The following is a 19,410-nucleotide window of genomic DNA, read 5'->3' as shown; positions in this document are numbered from 1 at the left end:
TGGGGGGAAAAGCGCCCTTCATGCCCAGAGACTCCGCTCCAACCGGCCGTAGCCTCCCATCGTGCTGAACATTCCGGCATTGCTCACCAACCCATTATTTAAAGCTACATGAAAACTGATGTTAAAAAAAATATTTCTGTATTGGAGAGAGACTACATCCGTGTTAATACTGAGGAAATAAAAGGCTGTTATTTTCTATGTTTGAAATGAAAGCTGGCTTGGCTGAGTTGTGTTTTTCAGCCAAGGGTTCCCTAGCTTTTCTTCTTCCGTTGGGTCTCCCGGGCTCAACACAGGAAGCCTCTGTTCTGTCAACCAGATCCCGACAGCCAGCCAACGGCTTCCAGCGGCCTCCGAAGGAGAAGTCGCGGCTGCTGCTTCCAAGGGAGAAAGAGGGGCGGAACGGACGGCTAACCGAAATGCAGCCTGGGCACCCCAATTTCCTGCAGAGAACGGTTTAAACACCAGGGTGTTTTGTCTTTTTTAATAAAGTCTGTATTCCAATGGACACACAAAACAAAACTGCGCTGAGAAAAACAGTTCCATAAATTAAGTCTTAGGAGTAGAAGGACCAAGATAAAAAGTCTGTACAGTGGGTGAAACCTTCCATGGGCGGAGCGGAGATGGGGTGGGGGAGGCCCAGGTCTAAATGAAGCGCACTTACAAATGAGTGACAAATACAAAGTCGGAGTATGAAAATAAGATTTTCTTTGAAAACACATCTCTTTTTGGCACAGATTAAAAAAAAAGTATGTTGTGGGGATCAGATTTCTTTTAGAGTTTTTTTATATTTCAATATATATATATATATATATATATATATATATATATATATATATATATATATATATATATATATATATATATATATATATGAAATATTATTTATATATATATATTTATATATACACACACCCACGGAGTCCTGCATAATACCACCAAGAAGGAAAAATAGCTCTCCTTTTTATGCTCTGCTTTGTTTCAGTGTAAACTGTACATCCAGGATGGAGGAGGAAAAACTGCAGGGGGAAGGGGGCAGCAGAAAGTCGGGGGTGGGGAGAGGCTTTTCCTGGAGAGCGTGAAATGCTCCTTGACCCACAGACTGGAGCGGAAAGTCCTGCCGTTCAGAGTCCACGCCGCCAGCTGCTGTGTGTGTGTATTGAGACATCCACCTAGCATACCACAACAATTCTTTCAACTGTGCAAAAGTCCAAAGTCGCAAATTTAGTGCAAAGGCAGTTCCGGTTCATCCTCTTCCTCGTTTTCTAGAGTTAGCTTGTCCCCCCCCCCCTAAAAAAAAAGCAGGCCCAGGAGGAGACCACCGCCTGGGCTCCGTCTGCCTCTGGGGTGCCTCTCCAAGGTCCATCGTTACCAAAGCCTGTGTGTAAACACATTCAAGGCCGTGGGAACCACCATCCCGCCTGCCGCCCGCCTCGCCCTGCAATGAGGGTTTGACGGAGGCCCGGCGGGATGGGAGGATCCGGTCCCTTCCTTTGTTCACTTTCTCTCTCCTTCTGCCGCAGGGCCAAGAGAGGGCAACTGTCTGTCCAGTTCCCGCTGAGTTCTCGCTCAAACAGCTGCGATAACAATCATCAGGTGGGGAGAGATGTTGGAGATACTGGCCAGGAGGTCCGGGGCCAGGCGGGAGAGATGGCTCTCGGAGAAGTCACAAGGTGGGAAGATCTGGAGGACGTACGCAGGCTGGAAGAGAGAGAGAGAAGCAGAGATGAAACTGAATCCCAAAGCCTGGACGAGCATCCGGAATGAGCAACCAAAGAGGAAGCAAGTGCCAGAGGCACTGTGGCTCCGCCCTAGCAGGACTAGAACTCCCAGTACCTTAATGATTGGCCCCAAGTTCGCCATATGGCTTTTATTTTGAAGATGGGATTAAAACTCTAGTAGTGATTGGGGCAAAATCCCACAGCTGGCTTTGACTCCCGCCCCTCCCCAGGAACTCCTTGCCCTTCCTTCTGCAGTTGCACCTCCTGGCTCCCTCCTCCCCTCGCCCAAGCAGACAGCTGTCACTGTCTGTCCCTGTCCGGCCCTGCTCCCTCGCAACCAGGTTGGGCAGTGCCACCCTCGGGAGGTGGCTGAGCCACCTCCCCTCCCACTGCCTTGGCCCCTCCCACTGCCTTGGCCACGTGGATGCCCTGGACAGGCCTCCCAGCTGGGCTGCGTGGATCAAGGTCACAGCCGGCTCTGTGCTGGTTCTCTCCTGGGCAGAGCCAGGGCTCTGTCTCCCAAAGACTGTGGGCACCCTTGCTGAAGAGTGCAGCAGGGGAACCAGGGAGACAGGCAGGGCTGTCCCGGGGCTTAAGCCAAGGCAGGAGCTCCAGGCAGCTGCAATGCTGATGGTCGGCATGGGCACTGTCCTGGCCAAGGAATCCTACAGCATGACTACTTTGGGAACCACTCTGAAAGGACCTGGGAGTGGCCGCCATTCCTGCAGGAGGACTCCATTGCCTCCTGGGCACCTGCTCGCCCAGCTGAGCTCTGGGAATCCCAATCTTTGACAAGGCGCCTTCTTCGAAACAGTGGCTGGCTCAGAGAAGAGCCTGAGAACTGGAGCTCCCAAAGGACCTGCCATCCTGGATGAACCATGTCTGGCTCCGCTCGGCCATATTTCAAGGAACCGTCTTCAGCTTTGCCCATCCCTTTGCCAGGATGCCCAAACTAGCCAGGGCCACATCCTTCTCTTTGATGCAGGGGCCAAAGGAAAGGAAGTCGTCCCCTCCTCCCCCCTTCCTCCTCCCCCTACCTGGTTTGAGCCGGGGTTGGGAACATTGATGATGCCGGCAGCTTGCTTGGCCTGAAGGTAGCTAATAAAGGCTGCCTTGAGCGAGTCGGTCTGGTTCACCACGTCTTCTTGGTCTCGGCCACAAGGCAGAGCCAGCAGCAGGCAGTAGTCACTCTCCACCTAAAAGACACCATGCAGCCCCCCCTGGGCCTGTGAGGATCACGTCCCTCGGACACCCCCAGAAACCCCGCGTGAAACGACCATAACCCTAGAACCATTCTGACCCAGTGAAAAACAAGCAGCCTTAGGATGGGCAGGATAGAGGCATTTCGTTTTCCTATCACTTTCCCCTTTTGAGCCACCAATCCTGCCATCCTCATCCTCACTGACCTTGCAAACGGAGGGAAAATCGAGGCCAAGGCTAAGAGACTGAAAGCTGAACCACCTCCAGGGTTTCCAGCTCTCATTCAAGAGTCCCCCGTCTCCAGGTGGAGGCTCTGAACTCTCCTGACATCACTCAGGCGGACATGGTCATGGTAAAGCGGCGAGCTTCTTACTGGGACAGTTTTTGCACCGTTACCATTTCTAAAAGTACGGTCGGGACGCATATCCTTCCCCATCCCCAACACAGCGTTAACCAAAGGCCTAGGTAAAGGTTCCCCTCGCACATATGTGCTAGCCGTTCCTGACGCTAGGGGGCAGTGCTTATTTTCCTTTCAAAGCCGAAGAGCCAGAGCTGTCCGAAGACGTCTCCGTGGTCATGTGGCTGGCATGACCTTCCCACCAAATGTGGTCCCTATTTTTCTACTTGCATTTTTTACGTGCTTTTGGATTGCTAGATTGGCAGAAGCTGGGACAAGTCACGGAAGCTCACTCCGTTCCGCGGCGCTAGTGATTTGAACCGCCAAACTGCCGACCTTTCTGATCGACAAGCTCAGCGTCTTAGACACTGAGCCACCACGTCCCTTACAAGGCTAGAAAGGTTCCTAAAGACTGGCAGAGGCACCTTGCCAAACAGGAGAAACAAGAAAACAAAGGCAGGCTCAGCCCCAGGGCCTGATTCTTACCATCATCCGGCGGGCCACCCCATCCAGCTGTGGCGCTTCCAACCTCATCCGCTGGGCAATCCTCAAGGGAGGGCCACCCTCCGGGGCTGGCAAGGAGCGGTGTGCCAAGACGTTGTTCCCGGAAACAAAGTGCAGCTGGACAGCTGCAGTATCGTTCTTCAAAGCCAGCAGCCCCTGCCACACGATGGGGTATTTCTGCCAACCCAAGGAAGAGCACAGGTAGGTTAATTCCAGGTGGTTGAGCTGAAAAAGAAGGGCCACTCTCGTAGCCCACTGTTAAAATATTCATGACTGGGAGAGACATGGGAACAAGGTCAGCCAATGAAAAGGCATAGCAACTAATGGAAGCTTAAACAGATCTAAGTCTGTACAGAGAATTGAAACAGAAACTTAAGAAGCAAGCCCTCTGCTGCTCTGAGAAGTAAACAAACAGTCTTGTCTGCTAAAATGAAACTAACGGCTTATCACTAACAAGATTGGCTAAAATGTACCCAAACATGAAGCCGACCTGCTGGAAGTGTAAAAAAGTACAAGGGACTTATTATCACATATGGTGGACCTGCCCGGAAACACAAAAATATTGGACAAAAATTTGGAAATGGATGCAAGAAATTACAGGACAACAGATAAAATACAAACCCGAAATCTTTCTACTGGGAATAATCAAAGGGAAATATACAAAGAAAATTAACTATATATTAACACATCTTCTGCTAACTGCAGCTAGAATAGCATTCGCCCAATGCTGGAAACAAAATAATATCCCCTCGGATGAATTAGTGATAAAAAAAAACTTTGGATTGTGCAGAGATGGACAAATTAACACTGAAATTAAAAGATAAAGAGTCAGAATATTATGAAATTTGGAACAATTGGTACAAATGGCTGCAAAACAAGTAAAATTAATTAAGCCCAAAAAACAATATATATATAAATATATATAGAACTTGTATATAAAGTGTGTAAATATAGAAGCGAAATATTATATACATGTACAGGTATGATGACATAACAATGTTGATGTAATGACTGTAAGGTGTTGTAGAAGGGAAAAAATAATTTTAAAAATCTGCTAATAAAAAAAAAGAAACTAACTTCTTGTGTTTGCCTGCAACTTTCCTGCCTTGGGTTTACTTGGAAGAACCACCTGTTGGTATTGTACATTTATTCATCTATTCTTATGTATATAAAGAAGTTAATGAATCTAGCTGAATCAGTTACTATGTGTGCTTTCTGGATTTGAATGTATGCAACCAACTCTGACACCCACCTATCCACCCCAATTCTCCCCACAAAAGCCTTGGGAATGGAGTCCCATCCCTCTCCCCTTCCAGAAATAGATGGCAGGCTCACCGTCAGCAGCTGGACCATGTCCACTGGTCTTTGGGCAACCGGATGACCAGCAGAGTCCTGCTTCAAGGCTGACTGCGATTCGGACCGGGCTAAGGTCAGTCCTGGGGCTGCCCCAGGACCAGCAGTAGTTGGAATAAAGAGGGCCGACTTTGGAACTTGAGCCTGATGGGAAGATGGGAGCTCCTGCTTCACTGATGCGGCGACGGGAGAAGGGTAGGAGGTGGTCTGGCTCGGGTGCAAGTGGGGATCCATCTGCTGGACGTGTCTGTTGACCACTGAGTGGAGGGAAGGGTCTGGCCCTGTCGCCTGGGCTCCTTTTGGCTCTTGGGAGATCTGAGGGGTTTTGCTGTGAGCTGGCTGGTTGGGGTGCGAATGTTCCCCTTCAGGCAGACCCTGGGAGATGGGAGCAAAAGAAGGCATTTAGGCAGAAGCCACCCAAGCACATGGTGGCCCTTTTGGGCTCTTAGCCCTGCTCCCCTTGACCAGAAGCTCGAGCCCACCCACCAAGTTCCCACGGCAGTCCTCTGCCCACTCCTCCCTCCAACCCAGGCTAAGCTGGGGACAGCCTCTCAGGAATGCCCTAGGCGACTCCTGGTCATTCTTGGAACAACTTGTGCACGTGGACTGAGCAGGAAGCCGATCCACTCGCCTTCTCTGGCTGTTGGGCTGTTCACACTAGCTGCTCTTGGGGAGTTGCATGTCCTAGGCTTGAACCGTGAGCTGCAGCCCCTCCATGACAAAGACCGGAAAGAAAGCAGATGGGCCCATAGGTGGCCATCCTGGGACAGCAGGGTCTTGCTTTGGCCGTTGAGCAGGGCAACCCTTCCTACCCACGAAGGCCTTGGACTGAGGCAGAAACCCTTACCTGGGAGGGGGTCATGCTCCGGGAAGGAAGCCCGATCGGTGATCCCCCAGAAAACGGAGGGTGGCCAAGCTGAGCTGCTGGATGGTAGCTTCGCATGTCACTATACACCGGCCGATAATCATGGAAGGTGGTCCCGCTGGGATGCATCATCTGCACCCCATGAGGCACGACCACTGGTTGTGTCAATGGCAGTCCTGGGAGCTGGCCGCTGAGGAGCCGGGATTCGCTGTGGGGTGAGTGGGCCATCTTGACCTCAGAGGCTTTGGGCGTCTCTTTGCTTGCCTTGGTGGACGGCGGCGTTTTCACGGATCTCCCTTCTGGCGTTCTGGACTGCCGCGGCTCTGGGTGATGTTCGCTGCCCACTCCGGCCATGTGCGAGTGCATCATGACTCTCATGTCCCGAGGCACGTTGTACTGGTCAAGCCGGATGCCTGCTGGATGCACACGGTAGTCTGGCTGCATGACTAGCACATCGGACTGCACAGGGGCCGAACCCCGGCACGCCGGGTGGTGGTAGTGCATCTCTTCTTCGGAGGCATGCTGGGAAGACAGAGGCGGCATGACCATCTCCCTGATGGGGGCTGGCTGGGGAGTGCTGGAGCGCTGTGGCTGCAGAGGGGCCCTGGGCGAGTGCAGGGCCTCGGGGCGGAGGTTGTAGGGAAGCCCTGGCAGTGGAGGGGTATTCATGCGTACTTCCCCCTGGGAGAGGTGGCCCAGGGACACCGTCTGAGTCACGCTATGCGGGGGCATGATCACTGATTGCTCCGGGTGCATGCTGGAGATGTACTGGGGCATGGGGATCCCTGGACAAGGGGAGCCTTGAAGCCCCATCATGGAGTTGTTCCCCGACAACGCAGGGGAAGCAGGGCCCCCAGGGTGACAAGCTCTCGGGAAGGGAGATGGGGAGTGGCCGCTGGTGCGGGGGGAGAGCGGCTCCTGCTTGGCCACCCCCAAGTGAGGCACGGGTCTGTCGGCAGGACCTCCTGGCCCGCTGCTCACGTGGTTGGCCTCCGGGTACAACTTGCCAGACAAGGAAGAATGGTGAGGACCCACCCCAGGGCTCAGGTTGGAGGGCTGATGGGGTTTGCTCTCCCCTTTCAGAGACGTGGGATCCGGAAGCTTCTTAGTGGAAGAGGCAATGGTTTGAGAGAGGACCAGCTGGTTATGCACCAGGATGGAGGGAGTGTTGGCGGACTGGGAGGAAAGCACTTTAATTGGGCATGACTGGGCAGTAGCTGCCTGGACAGAATCAGACTTTTCCGAGCTGCTGCTGCTGCGCTCTGGCTTGACGGAGGGAAGCACAGGGGAAGGACTGTACTGCTGGCCTCCCAGGACCAAGGCTGGGGAGGAGGTGCTCCCGTAACCCACAGGTGCGGGGGAGCCCTTTGGCATCGACTGAGAGGGAACGAGGGACTCCTGCTTAATCTGGGATTTGGACACAGACTGCTGAAATTCAATGTCCACTGCACTAGCTGGGGGAATCTGACTAATTTTTGCAATGATCCGCTGGGAGCCTTCTGTCTTCTGTCCCGAATAGCTCAGGAGCACCACACCTTCAGAAGTGTTGACACGAAGGCCTGGGCTAGAGCCCGTTTCCACTGGCCGGTCCTCAATCACGGCCATGGAGCCTGGGTGGAACCGGCTGTTGTCATTGGGACTGGGCCTCTGCTTGTATTTGGGGGAAACGGCAGTGACCAGGCATGTCTGGGGCTGGGAGACTTGTTTCACCAGGGTGATTCTGGGGGTCTCCTCAGGGTCAATGCTGTGCGGCATCCTGCTGATCACAGAAGTCGCCTTGGGGGCCAGGACAGCCACCGTCTTCTCTTTCTCGGCCAAAATGGGGGCCTCTGCAACCGGCAGTTCCAAGTTGTTCGCAGTAGGAACGGGAGACTTCTCTTCTAGACATGGCCTGGAGACCTCTACTGGAGGGCGAGGGGGCGCTTCCTCTGCACGAGAGGTGCTTACGGGTTCAACTATAGCTGTGGTGACATGCGTGGAGGTGGCCACACCAGTGGCGGGCACGTACTTGGGCTCCATCAGGATCTTGCGCAAAGTGCTGGAGTTGGGGTCGATGTCCGATGCTTTTGTGTCAGGGGGAAGAGCTGGTGGTGGGGTGGAGCGGGACCGAGCCTCTTCATGCTTCACAATCCATTCGGTCACCTTCGTGGTGCTGGGATGCAGAGGGACCACGCCAGCCTGGACCGCGGGGGGAAGCTTCAGTGCAGACGCAGTAGGAGCTGTTTGCAGAGGTGCACTTGGGGGGCCATCTGGAGGGGGAACGGGAAGTTTTTCGGCCACCGGCCTCAGTCTGAATCTGCCCTGACCTCCCTCGTCCACAGGAATGGAGGGCAGCAAGCCATCTGAGGGACTGGGCCCCCTCTCAGTAAGGGAGTCCTGCGAAGCTGCCTCTGGGGATCCAGCCACGCTTGCCTGGGGAATTACTAGGCGGGAGGGGGCTGCCGAAGGGAAGGCTTTTCCCTGGCTGTCATCTGACATGGCCCCTTCAGGGATCCCTGTTACTTCTGGGACACCAGGGGATTTGCTCCGGGCTCTTTCAGGCTCAAGCGTCCTAAATTCCGCCATGTCCACTTTCTTGCTGGTGCTTCTTTTGCGCCTGAGCCGTGCAGACTTCTGGCGTCCGCGCTCCTTCCGAGAGCCTTCCGCCTCCTGGGAGGTTTCTGCCTCCTGGGCAGAATTGGAGGATTCACTTAGGCTGACTTCAGCTTCTTTGCTTTCTGTCTCTGCGGCTGAGCCGGGGCCCGGCGTCTCCCCTGAAGCAGCTTCTGTTTCTAAGATATTGCTGACTGCCTGGTCCGTCTCGGGCTCCATGTCCTCTCGTGCAGAAGGCAACACCAAGGGTTCGGTGGGCAGGTCAGCCTCGGACTCAGAAGGATATGTGGGTGGAGCTGCAAAGCCTTCTCCCTCAACAGTGATGTCATTCATAATGGACCCTATGGCAGCCGCCAGCTCTGTTTCGCTGGCCTGGTGGGCCGGCTTATCCCCCTCTTCATCCTGGCGAACATCAGACACCTCAGCCGCCTGCTGTTCCTTGTAGGCTGCAATTGTCGGGCTTTCTGTCAGCTTGGCAATGTTCTCCACTGCTTGTTCGAGTTCAATCTGCTTAGCTAGCTGGTCGGCCTCGGGAGGCTGGGCCGATTCGCAGGGGGCTTCTTTCTTGGTGTCCTGGAGAGCGTCTTCGGCCTCGGTCTTTGGGAGCTGTGGAGAGAGCTTGTCTTCTTTCAGGGGGCTTTTACTTTTGGCTGGGAAGGGGGACAAGAGCTCCCCTTCCTCCTCGCTGGGCCGCAGCGCCCCTTTCACTTCGTCCACATTAAGACGGATCTCGACGTTTTTAAGACTTTTAATCAGAGATGCTTTATCGACAGCCTTTATGCTCCTGGACCGTCCCCTTTTGGGCTTGGTAGCTTTATCTGGAATAAATTTCCTGTCCACAATTTCAACAGGGCAGCCTTCGGAGGTATTTTTAGACATCTCCACTTCCTTCCGGTCTCGCTTTGGCTCGTGTGGGATCGTCTCCTTCTCTGTCTTGAGCTTGCCACAGTTCTCGCTGATGTGCAGCCCTTGACTGGGGGGATCAAGAGACTCCTCGGACTCTGGGGATGCCTCTATCTTAGGCTCGTTCTTCCCCTTTTTAGCCACCAGCGTCTGGCTGTGGAGCAGTTTCTGTGATCTGGGTGAGCGCCACCCCTCCACTGGCTTTGGGATGTCTGCTGTCTCCTTCCCTTCGGCTTCTTCTGCCTCCTGTGACAATGCTGGTTCAACCTTGACAGGAGAGACCTCTTCCTCGGGTTTGCGGCGTGCCTTGGGAGGTCGGCCTCTTCTGGGAGGAGTGGGAATAGTTGCTGGGTCTGGGGGTTCTCGTTCAATCCTTTTCCTGGTTGGCCTGGTGACTTCCACGGCCTCTTTAATAGACGATGGCAGGTCGTGATCCCCTGTGGTCGCATAAACAGACCTCACATTTCTGCGCCTGGTTCGGCCTACCGGTAAACTGGGCTCCGGGTTTTCTGGCTCTGCCACCACTGCAGCACTTGGAGACTTAGCCGCATTCCTTGAGCCCTTCTCCGTTTCCACCTTCAGTTCCAGGAGCTTCAGTGTTTCCCCCCGGGGGGAGCCGGAGCGTTTCAGCTTCTCTCGATCGATCCTTTCGCTCTTCCTTGTGGCCGGCTTCTCTGCCACGCTGGCCACTATCGACTGAACGGGGGTTTTCGAACGTCTGTTTTTATACAACTTTTTGTCTTTTGCAACCACAGGAGGCTCGGCTTCCATCTCTGTATCGGAAACGGTAGGCAGGACCTCAGCCAGGGCTTCGGCTTTCTGGCCCACTCCAGACTCCACGATAACGGACGGAGGGAAAAGGTCTTCTTTAGGTTCGAGCAGCACCTCAGATTTAGATGCCAATTTGTGCGGCAGCGAGCCCAGTTCAGCTTCTGGCTCTGCCCCGAGAGCCGCTTGGGAGAAGGAAGAGCCGGGGGTAGGTGGTTTGGTGTCCAAACAGGAATGGTTTTCAAGGACTTTGGTGTCTTCCACGGGAGTTGCCATGGAAAGGGCAACATCTTTGCTGTGATCTGCCATGGGAGGGACTTCGAGGTACTCGGGGGGATCAGCTTTAACAGGCAGAAGGTCTTCTGGAAGTGCCTTGAACCCTTCGAACACTGCAGGTCCAGGCTCCAGGGGCTTTTCTTCCCTCAAAGGAGGAATCCCTTCCATGAGGGGTTTCTCACTCCCGGCTTTCTCTGGGAAAAGAGGCAGGGGCTCGGGGGGCATGTGGGCAGCTGGCGAGGGTCCCACAAGGATGGGCGATTTATACTCTGGCTCATGATGCTCAGACTTGGCTTCAGGAGTCTTGGGCCTGTTTTCCTTGTCTTCCTGTTTTTCAGCTTCTTTGGGCTTCTGGTCTTTTTCCTTCTCCTTTTGCTGCATTCGGGTGAGCTCCATGAACCTACTGTGGAAGAGAACCACGGGTTCCGGCATGAAATCCGATATGCTGTTGGTCCCATCCAGAGACGCTTGTCTGCTGTACAACCGGCCGGAAAGGAAGTCGAGCTCTTCATCTTTCTTTTCCAAGTGCTGCAGACGCTTAGAATCCTGTTCGAAAATGGAGCTGTGCAAAAAACGAGAAGCGAAGAGCTCCTGCCTTTCCTGTTCGTCTTCTTTGTGATCCTCCTTCTTGTCATCTAACTTCCCTTCTGAGTCCGGCCTGATTTTTTTCTTTTTCATATACCATGAGGGAATCGGCCTTGGTGCAGAGTCCACTTTCTCTTTGTCCTTGTTGTTTCTAAAACTGGCAAATCTGGAATCCCAGTCGAGAAAAGACCAGTTTTCCTCTCTTGATGAAGAGAGGGACTTGGCCCTCTCGAGCAAGGCTTTTGTATCTGGGGTGATTGTCTTGTCCAAAGCGAAAGAGTAAAATTTATTCCTCTCTAAGGAAGTTGTCAGCCGCTCCTCCCTGTCACGTAGTTTCTCTTCCCTGTCTCGTAATAAAAAAGACAGCCTGGAGCCCTCTGGGAAAGAAGAGGGCCTAGGAGAGTGGGGCTTCGAGTCGCCCTCCTCCTCTGAGTCGGAGGGCACCTCCCCTGGTTCCAGATCCCGGATGGATCGCTTTCGGATACTGTCACGCTTGACAATGCTACTTGGGAAGCTAATGTCCACCCGCCCAGGTTCTTGCTTCACATGAGAGTCCAATCGGGTTGATTCCTCCTCAGAGGTTACGGCAGATGTTTTTACTTTAGCAATCTCTACCACATGCTCCCTTCTACTAGAGTCGTAAGGGTTAAATTTCAAGGCCTCTTCCATCATGGGCACATTTGAATATGGAGGCCCCTTTTCTTCCATTATAGGGGATTCTTTAGCTTCTTTGAAAGGGATCAGTCTTGGGGAATCCAGCACTTCCTCCTCCTCATGGAACGGGAAAGGTCTCAGGGCAGGAGAAATGGCGGTTCTCTCGGAATCCTCGCTCACCTGGCGGGAGCTTCGGTAGTTTCTCTCCCGCTTGGTGCTGATCTCAAACTCAAAGGCCTCGCAGGATTTCTTCCGCTTACTTGGGGGGGAGTCGTCCGTCACGTCTTGTGGGGGCTTCCCCACTTCGTGCACCAGACTGCGCCGCTCAAAGTCATCCAGATCCCTTTTGGGGCTGCCGAACTTCTCGTGTTTGGCGGACTCCATTTCCATTTGCTGCTTCAACCGCCGACTTAGCTCCATTTGTTTTCGGTAGCTCTGGGTGTGATCTATATCAATAGGGATTTTCTCTTCTGCGTCTGAGGAAGGTGGCTTTTCCTGGGCCCCTTTACGGTCACACACTTCCTCAGGAAGACCGCAGTAGTTTTTCCAAATCTCATCCCTTTCTGCTCCTTGCTCATCTATCAGGAGCGCATGTTTGTGCTGCAGTTTTATGGAATTGACCCTTTGGGGTGAGATCTCAAAGGCCTCTAGGGGCTCATCGGCCGCTTCCCCCAGCCTAACCTGGAGTTCTAGAACGGGCCGTGAAGCAAGGCCTACCAAAAGGCTGGCGGGCTCTGTAGCATCTTTGGGACTGGCCACGGTAGTAAATCTTTCCAGCTTGATTTTCCTAGTTTCTCTTTTAATGGCCTCTTTTCTCGGGGGCTTCCTTTCGGTTTCAGCCACATCCATCTGCTTTTTCAAAACGACCCGGCCTTCCTCTTCCTCCTGACTGCTTCTTTTGATTTCCATTTTTTGCTTGTCGGATTTTAGGTTTGCCTCCGCGAAACGTCTTTTGCGAGCCTCCAGCTTTTCGAGATCCACCGGATAGGCCACTTCACTGGATGGATCTGCCTTCAGGTGCTTCTTAGGCTTCAGCTTCCCATCTTTGTCCACCACCTCAATGTGGCTGGCCAGGACCTTCTCTTTGGGCACTTTGGCTCTGATGGAGTCGAGCTTCAGCAGTTCCAACTTGGTCTGATCCACTTGGGAAATCTGCATTTTCTGATCAGGCAAAGGAGGTTTGATGGGGTCACTCTCCTGCTTCCCTCTTAATTTCTCCAGCTGAGGCTGGTCGAGGACCTTCCCTTCCTTTTCTCTCACTCGGGTCAGCACCACGCATGGCATGAGATTCAGGCGGTTCTTGGCAGCTCCCTCCCTCTCGGCTCTTTCCCGGCTCTGCTTGCTGCTGCCTTTTGGTTTCTCGGGACTGGGCTCCCTTTCATTTTCCGGGTCAGTTTCCGAAGACGGGGAGCTGGGAGAATGCACTTTGGCCTTGCGCTTCTGCTTCTCCGTTTTCTCTTTTTCAAGCTTCTCCGGCTTCTCTTTCCTCACCAGGCGCTTGTCCTTCTCCAGCCGCTCTTGTTCGAAAACACGTTCTTTTTCGGGTTTTTCGTTTTTGGCGTATCGCTCAAGACGGCTTTTGTCCAGTTTGTCGTAGCGGGGTGGAGAAAGGGAGCTGCAGCTTCCACTGTGCTCAGACGAGCGACTGTAGATCCGCCTCTCGGAGTCGCTCTGGAGCCGCTCTGATTGCGAGGGGGAGGCGCTGGGGCTCTGCGGCCGCCGGGAGTGAGCGGGGCTTTGGCTCCTTTCCAAGGGCCTCCTTTCATGTTCTCGGTCAGACTCAAATCGCTCACGCTGTCGGTAGCTGTACTCCCTGATGTCTTGCTTGTAAGTGTCTCCCCTGTAGTCTCGGTATTCCCGGGGGTCATCGTAATACCGGGGGTCATAATAGTCTCCCTGGTAAGGATCCCAATCGGCGTAAAAGTCCCTGCCTCGAGCTGGGTAATCCCTCCGAGGGTCTTCTGGATATGTCCCCGGTGTCCGGACGGCCTCGTAATAGGTACGATCTGCAGCATAATCATAGGAGCCTCTCCTTTCATCCCTGCCAAAACCAGAGGGGAGAAAAAGGTTAGCTGATACTTCACAGGATGTCATGTGCAAATTGATCACAGTTCACATAGATTCAAGTAAAGGCAGCTTAAAAGGGAGCAGGGTTTTAAAGAAGAGCTCCTCCCACTCTTGAACTGAAGCCGGGTGGGAAAAGGTCACCTAGTCCAATCCCCTAAGCACTGCTGTATCTATCATAGCATCCCTGAAAGAGGGGATCTCCATGTTGTTTTTTACGCTTTCTGGTAGAGACCTCACTGCTGAACAGGGCACAGCCTATTCCTTTGTGTAAAGGCTTGACCGGTCAAAACACTTCCTCCTGACCAGCAACCTAAACTTATTACCTTGCAATTTTAACCTCCTGGTTATATGGGATGAGAGGAGAAGACGACTGCCCTTCACCTTGTCTTTCAAACTTCCCTTCAAAAGTTGTAAGTATTTCATCACTGGAGGATTTTAAGAAAAGACTATACAGCCACCTGTCTGAAATTGTGTAGTGTCTCTCTCCTGCTTGAGCAGGGAGTTGGACTAGAAGTCTTCCAAGGTTCCTTCCAACTCTATTCTGCTTTGATGAATAAAATTGTCAGTCTCCGTTCCCCCCCCCCCCCACTTAAATATAATATGGCAGGAGTGGGATGTTAATGGTATATATCAGTGATGACGAATCTTTTGGCACTGAGTGCTGAAAAGGGAACGCACGCGCTCATCCGGGCCACAACCTGGAAGAGAAGCTGCCCACAAGAAAATGAACTTCTGGATTCCAGCGCGTGCATGCCTGTTGGTCAGCTACTCTCCCTGTATCTGGGGCGCGCAACGATCAGCTGGCCAGCACACATGGTCCTGCCGGAAAACGGAAGTCCAGCTCTTCCAGTTACCGGCACTGCCGCATGCACATAGATGAAGTGATCATTGTGCGCGCATGCGCACCAGAAACCCGGAATAGGAATGGGCGACACCGCACATGCTAGGTGACATGGCTCCGCATACCACTTTGGGCACACGTGCCATAGGTTTGCCGTCACGGGTATATATAAATAGAAAGAAAAGGTTGGATTTAAAGTCAATAGATATTCTTCTGAACTGACCAATATTTTATTTTAGGTATTCGTTTCCACTTCAACAACCAGAATGCTACGGGACACAAATTAAAAATTCTGCAAAGCAGACACTTTACTGCAGAGAAGAAAAATACACCCCTATTCAGTCGAGAATTGCTTTCCAATTCCAAAATGTGGAGAAAGGCAATGTGTGCCGAGAGAAAGACCTACCTTCTTTCTGTAAGCATTTCGTAGAATTCTCGAATGTCCTGACCCGTTTTCTCCATAGACTGATAGAATGACAGCTGGCTCTCGCGGTTCGCAAAATCCACCTGAAAGATAAGAATTACTCAGGCAGGCTGTTCTCCTCCATTTAGGCTAATTGCCAGACATGAAATGTGAAAATATTCCTGCACAGGTTTACTCCCCCAAATGCAACCATGAAAATAATGGGGAAAGCCAAATTCAGGGGGACAGGCCCCACCCCAAACTAATCTCAGCAGAAAAATAAAACATCTGCTACTCTGGGGAAGATGCTAACTTTCATAGAAGCTTGTCAGTTCATGGAAGCCAGAATATTCTCAGCAGGTGTTTGTTTGGCTATCAAGCTCTCTATGTCCCCCAGTGCAACTTCTGAAAGTGATCTCCATGTGCCAAAACCAAAGAAGCCCAGGAACCCTCTGATTCATAGAAAACCAAGGGTCAGCTCTCAGGGGCCAACTGCTAAAAGGCTGAAGGCAAACACTGAAGACAATCATCCCAACGACACTTCCTAGCTTTCCTACTATTGTCATCTAAGAAAGCTGCAGGGGAGGTTCAAACTGCTGGAGCTGCTAGGTACGAGGGGGCTCACAGGACCATCCCTGCTTCACTGGCAGGTTCAGCTCCTGAATGGAGATGAGACGCTACAAGGACCTCCTTGGTTTCCATTAATCTGGAGGCAGAGAAAAAGGCAGCATATGGAAATACGACCCTTCGACCACCAATTCCAGAATTGAGGCAAATAACAAGGTGCATGATTAATCTTCCTTTAAGAAGGTTGTCCCATAACACAGTCCATATAGGGAAGGGGAAAAGGGAAGGAAAGGAGGAAGGGACAGGGGAGAGAAGGGACGAGGGAAAGGAGAAGGAAAGGAAAGGAAAAGAGGGACAAGGGAGAGAAGGGACGAGGGAAGGGAAAGGAAAGGAAACCTAAGCAAAGCAATAGCAGATTAGAAGTCAGCTGTATGACTGTTGTAAATAATGATCACTTTAGTTGGGATTATTTTATGTGGGATGGCTAGGAGAAAATATTCTGTGCCACACAGAAATTCCCTTACATTTTTTTTTTAAATGGATCAAATTTTGAAGCTAATTTTGCAGACCTTAATTTTATTCCCGCTGATTTTCCTCCCCTTGGTCTCTTTGACAGCCGCCTGTGCATATTCTATCTCATTGTAGAGAACCAGAGCCATGCCTTTTAAGCGATCAAACACCACCTGTAAAAATAAAATGAAAAACGAAATAAGAGGGAAGAAAGGGGAGGAATCGTCATAGTAGCTGAAGTCAAAAGAATTGTGTCTGGCGAGTGGAGCTGGCTGCAGATCTGGACAGTGAGGAGGTTGGGAAGGAACATGGACCAGTCCTGGAATCTGGGGAAGGCTCTGATGAGGGCTCTGTGTTGGGAGGCAGAGAGGGGGCCAGAGTTATATGCAAGTTATGAGCCTTCAGAGTCAGACATCAGTGAGGCAGATGGAGAGTTGGAGCCAGTTCCCAGTGAGCGCATGGACAGAGTTGCCAGACGAAGGCAACAGCTAAAGAACAGGGGTTGACTTGGGAGTGAGGCCACAGGTGGATGATGAATGGCCCCTCCCAGAGGAAATAAAAGAGGAGCAAAAGGGGAGTGGAGTTTGCAGGAGACAATTTGTTCGCTCCATTGGTTTGTGACTCTCCGAGATGATATCAGCCTGGTAGCTCTCCAAGCCAGATAAGGTCTGTGACTGTAAATCCTCCCTTGAAAGACTTTGCTGGATGTGAATGAGAAGAATTCATAGCAAATTAATAAAAGGGTTTTTTGTCAGACCAGGAGTTTGCTTCATGCTCTTGGGAAGAGCTGACAGGCTGATATCTGCAGAACTTGGCAACGAGTCTGGGAGAGTCACAAACCAATTAAGCAAATTAATTGTGTCCTGCAAACTCCATTCCCCTTTTGCTCCTTTTATTTCCCCTGGGAGGGGCCATTCATTCTCTGGCCTTACTCCCAAGTCGACCCATTCTTTAGCTGTTGCCTTCATCTGGCAGCTCTGTGCATGCGCACACTGGGAATAGGCTCCTGCTGTTCCTCTGCCTCACTAATGTCTGACTCTGAAGGCAGCTGATAACCGGCATATAGCTCTGACCCCCTCTCTGCCTTCGACATAGAGTCCTCATCAGAGCCTTCCCCAGACTCCAGGACTGGCCCATGTTCCTCCCCAGCTTCCTCACTGTCCGAATCTGCTGCCAGCTCTGCTGACTGCTGGTGGGCCACAACAGGGGTGGTACTCAATGCCCAAACAGACCAGATGACAAAACACTTTGAGACAGGGGTCCCCAACCCTAGTCCATGGACCGCCCGAAACTGGTCCGTGCAAAGAAGTGGAGTCCCATCCATGGGATGAGGGCAGCACACAAAACCACACACCCCTCCAGACCATGGGAAAAACTCTCTCCTTGGAACAGGTCCCTTGTGCCCGAGAGGAAGGGAGGGAGGGAGGGGGAGGAAGAATGAAAGAGGAGGGGGGGGAGAGAAAGAGAGGGAGAAAAAAGAGAAAGAGATAAAGAGAGGCAAACTCATGCAACGGAAGAATGGCCCACCTACCTTCACCACTGGGCCGTAGCGGCAAAAATGTCGCGTCAAATACTGATCCGTGAGGCTTGTCGCTAGTCCGTCCAGCCACACGCAGTTGGTAGGCATGCTCTTCCCAAAGCCCAGCTGGACACGTAAATGGAAAAGAGCCAGTCAGACAAGTAACACACCATTAAACTAATTTCAACAAAACCACTATGGAAATAATCATGCTTCCAAGGCGAGCATCAAGAAGTCCGACCGTACTGTCTTTGATGCCATTTGGGCAAGCTCACTCCCTGACAAGTGGATTAGGATTAGGGTGCGTGGTACCGTGAAACAAAGCAATTAAGGGGGAAGATGGGAAATGCGCCTTGCCATTGGCTAGTCAGGGTTCCAAATAGCATCCAAAATTAAATCAGAATCCAAGGCAAAGGATTCCTCAAAGTTCCAATTTATTAAAAGAGCCATGTTGGCACATCTGGGAAAACCTGAATCTGAAAGCTTCCAAGTTTCCCCATCCAGTTTGAAAGCTCAACATCCTGCCCCCACACCCACAAGTCCATCATATGGTCCAATCTTCCGTTGCCACGCTGGCAGCTTCCACCCATCCAGTTCCAGCCAGGTGCAGACAAAGATGACCTTGGCTTTCTAAGAAGAATGTTATTATGGCTACATATCACCCAACCCCCATTTTCCCACAATAGAAAATAGATAGTAGAAAGTATGGCAGGCCTGAAGTCCGAAAGAAAAGATGGCTTGCAGGCAAGGTGGCCCAGAAATGCCATCGAGAGTAGAGAAAAGGGAACCAGGAAGAGTTGGGCTCACTGATTCATTCTATCTGCATACTGCAGCATCTACACCAGTGGTAACAGTAACAGAGGTATATAATACAACTAACAAAACTCATATCCTGTGTTTCCCCAAAAATAAGACAGGGCCTTTTCTTTTGACAATCCCCCCCCCCAAAAAAACCCAAAATGCTTGGCCTTATTTTCAAGGAGGCCTTATTATTTTTGAGGCCCAGGAGGCGGCGAACGTGGTCACCTCATGGCTGCTGCTGTGTTGCAACATTTTCAGGAGGGCTTATTTTTGGGGGAGGGCTAATTTTAGCACATGGGCTCAAAAGCCTGATTGGGCTTATTATCCAGGCAGGTCAAATTTTCAGGAAAACAGGATAATGGTTAATATTATAAACAATTAGACAGTATGCATGGATGGAGCCACTATTGGAGAATGAACAATAAACAAAGGTGACAACACTCTCCAGAAGAGCTCTAGCTTAAACAATCGACAGTTTCGTTAATAATCTAACTATCGGAGTCGAATAATCTGACCTGACCAGCAAGGTAAGTAAGTAAGAGGCAGGGTCAATAAATCCCAGGATACTACCCCAGAGCCGTGCCCTAGAGGGGCCTCCACGTACCTTGAGGCGATTGTTTCCAAGATATTCTCCATCCATCTTTTTGATGGCTTTGCAGACACTGGCAATATCGGAGAACTGCAGGAAGGCATACTGAGGAATCCCGTTCACTTTCTTAATGTCGATATCCTGGTGGGGAAGGAAAGCATTAAGGGAGGGGTTGGCAACCTTAAACACTCAAAGAGCCACAAGGTCCTAACTGGAATCCCCCCCCAGCCCCCCCCCCCCATTCCATTCAATTCTGGGGCCAACCAGAAGTCCAGTCTCCTCCTAGCGTGGTGTCCTT

At 51.7% G+C, this 19,410-nt stretch overlaps 1 protein-coding gene across 2 annotated transcripts in view; it reads right to left on the bottom strand.

Annotated features, from left to right (window-relative positions):
* Positions 1-121: 121 nt before the first annotated feature.
* The window catches only part of LOC106543170 (msx2-interacting protein), a 59,001-nt gene continuing 39,712 nt past the window's right edge, over positions 122-19,410 (bottom strand). For both annotated transcript variants that reach the window (XM_087702618.1, XM_087702619.1), the window contains 9 exons: positions 19,128-19,253; positions 17,735-17,848; positions 16,263-16,376; positions 15,130-15,230; positions 6,020-13,856; positions 5,155-5,547; positions 3,802-3,996; positions 2,756-2,914; positions 122-1,698 (listed from right to left, as the gene is read on the bottom strand). In XM_087702618.1, the coding sequence (XP_087558744.1) occupies positions 1,567-1,698; positions 2,756-2,914; positions 3,802-3,996; positions 5,155-5,547; positions 6,020-13,856; positions 15,130-15,230; positions 16,263-16,376; positions 17,735-17,848; positions 19,128-19,253 (9,171 nt within the window). In that variant the 3' untranslated portion in view covers positions 122-1,566. The remainder of the gene's footprint in view (positions 1,699-2,755; positions 2,915-3,801; positions 3,997-5,154; positions 5,548-6,019; positions 13,857-15,129; positions 15,231-16,262; positions 16,377-17,734; positions 17,849-19,127; positions 19,254-19,410) is intronic.

The sequence above is a fragment of the Thamnophis sirtalis genome, unplaced genomic scaffold (genome assembly GCF_051295495.1).
Source record: "Thamnophis sirtalis isolate CommonGarterSnake01/CBP01778 unplaced genomic scaffold, rThaSir2_p1.2 scaffold_15, whole genome shotgun sequence".
NCBI lineage: Eukaryota > Metazoa > Chordata > Lepidosauria > Squamata > Natricidae > Thamnophis > Thamnophis sirtalis.
Note: the sequence above shows the minus strand (reverse complement) of the source record. Positions and strands in the feature narration are given on the sequence as shown.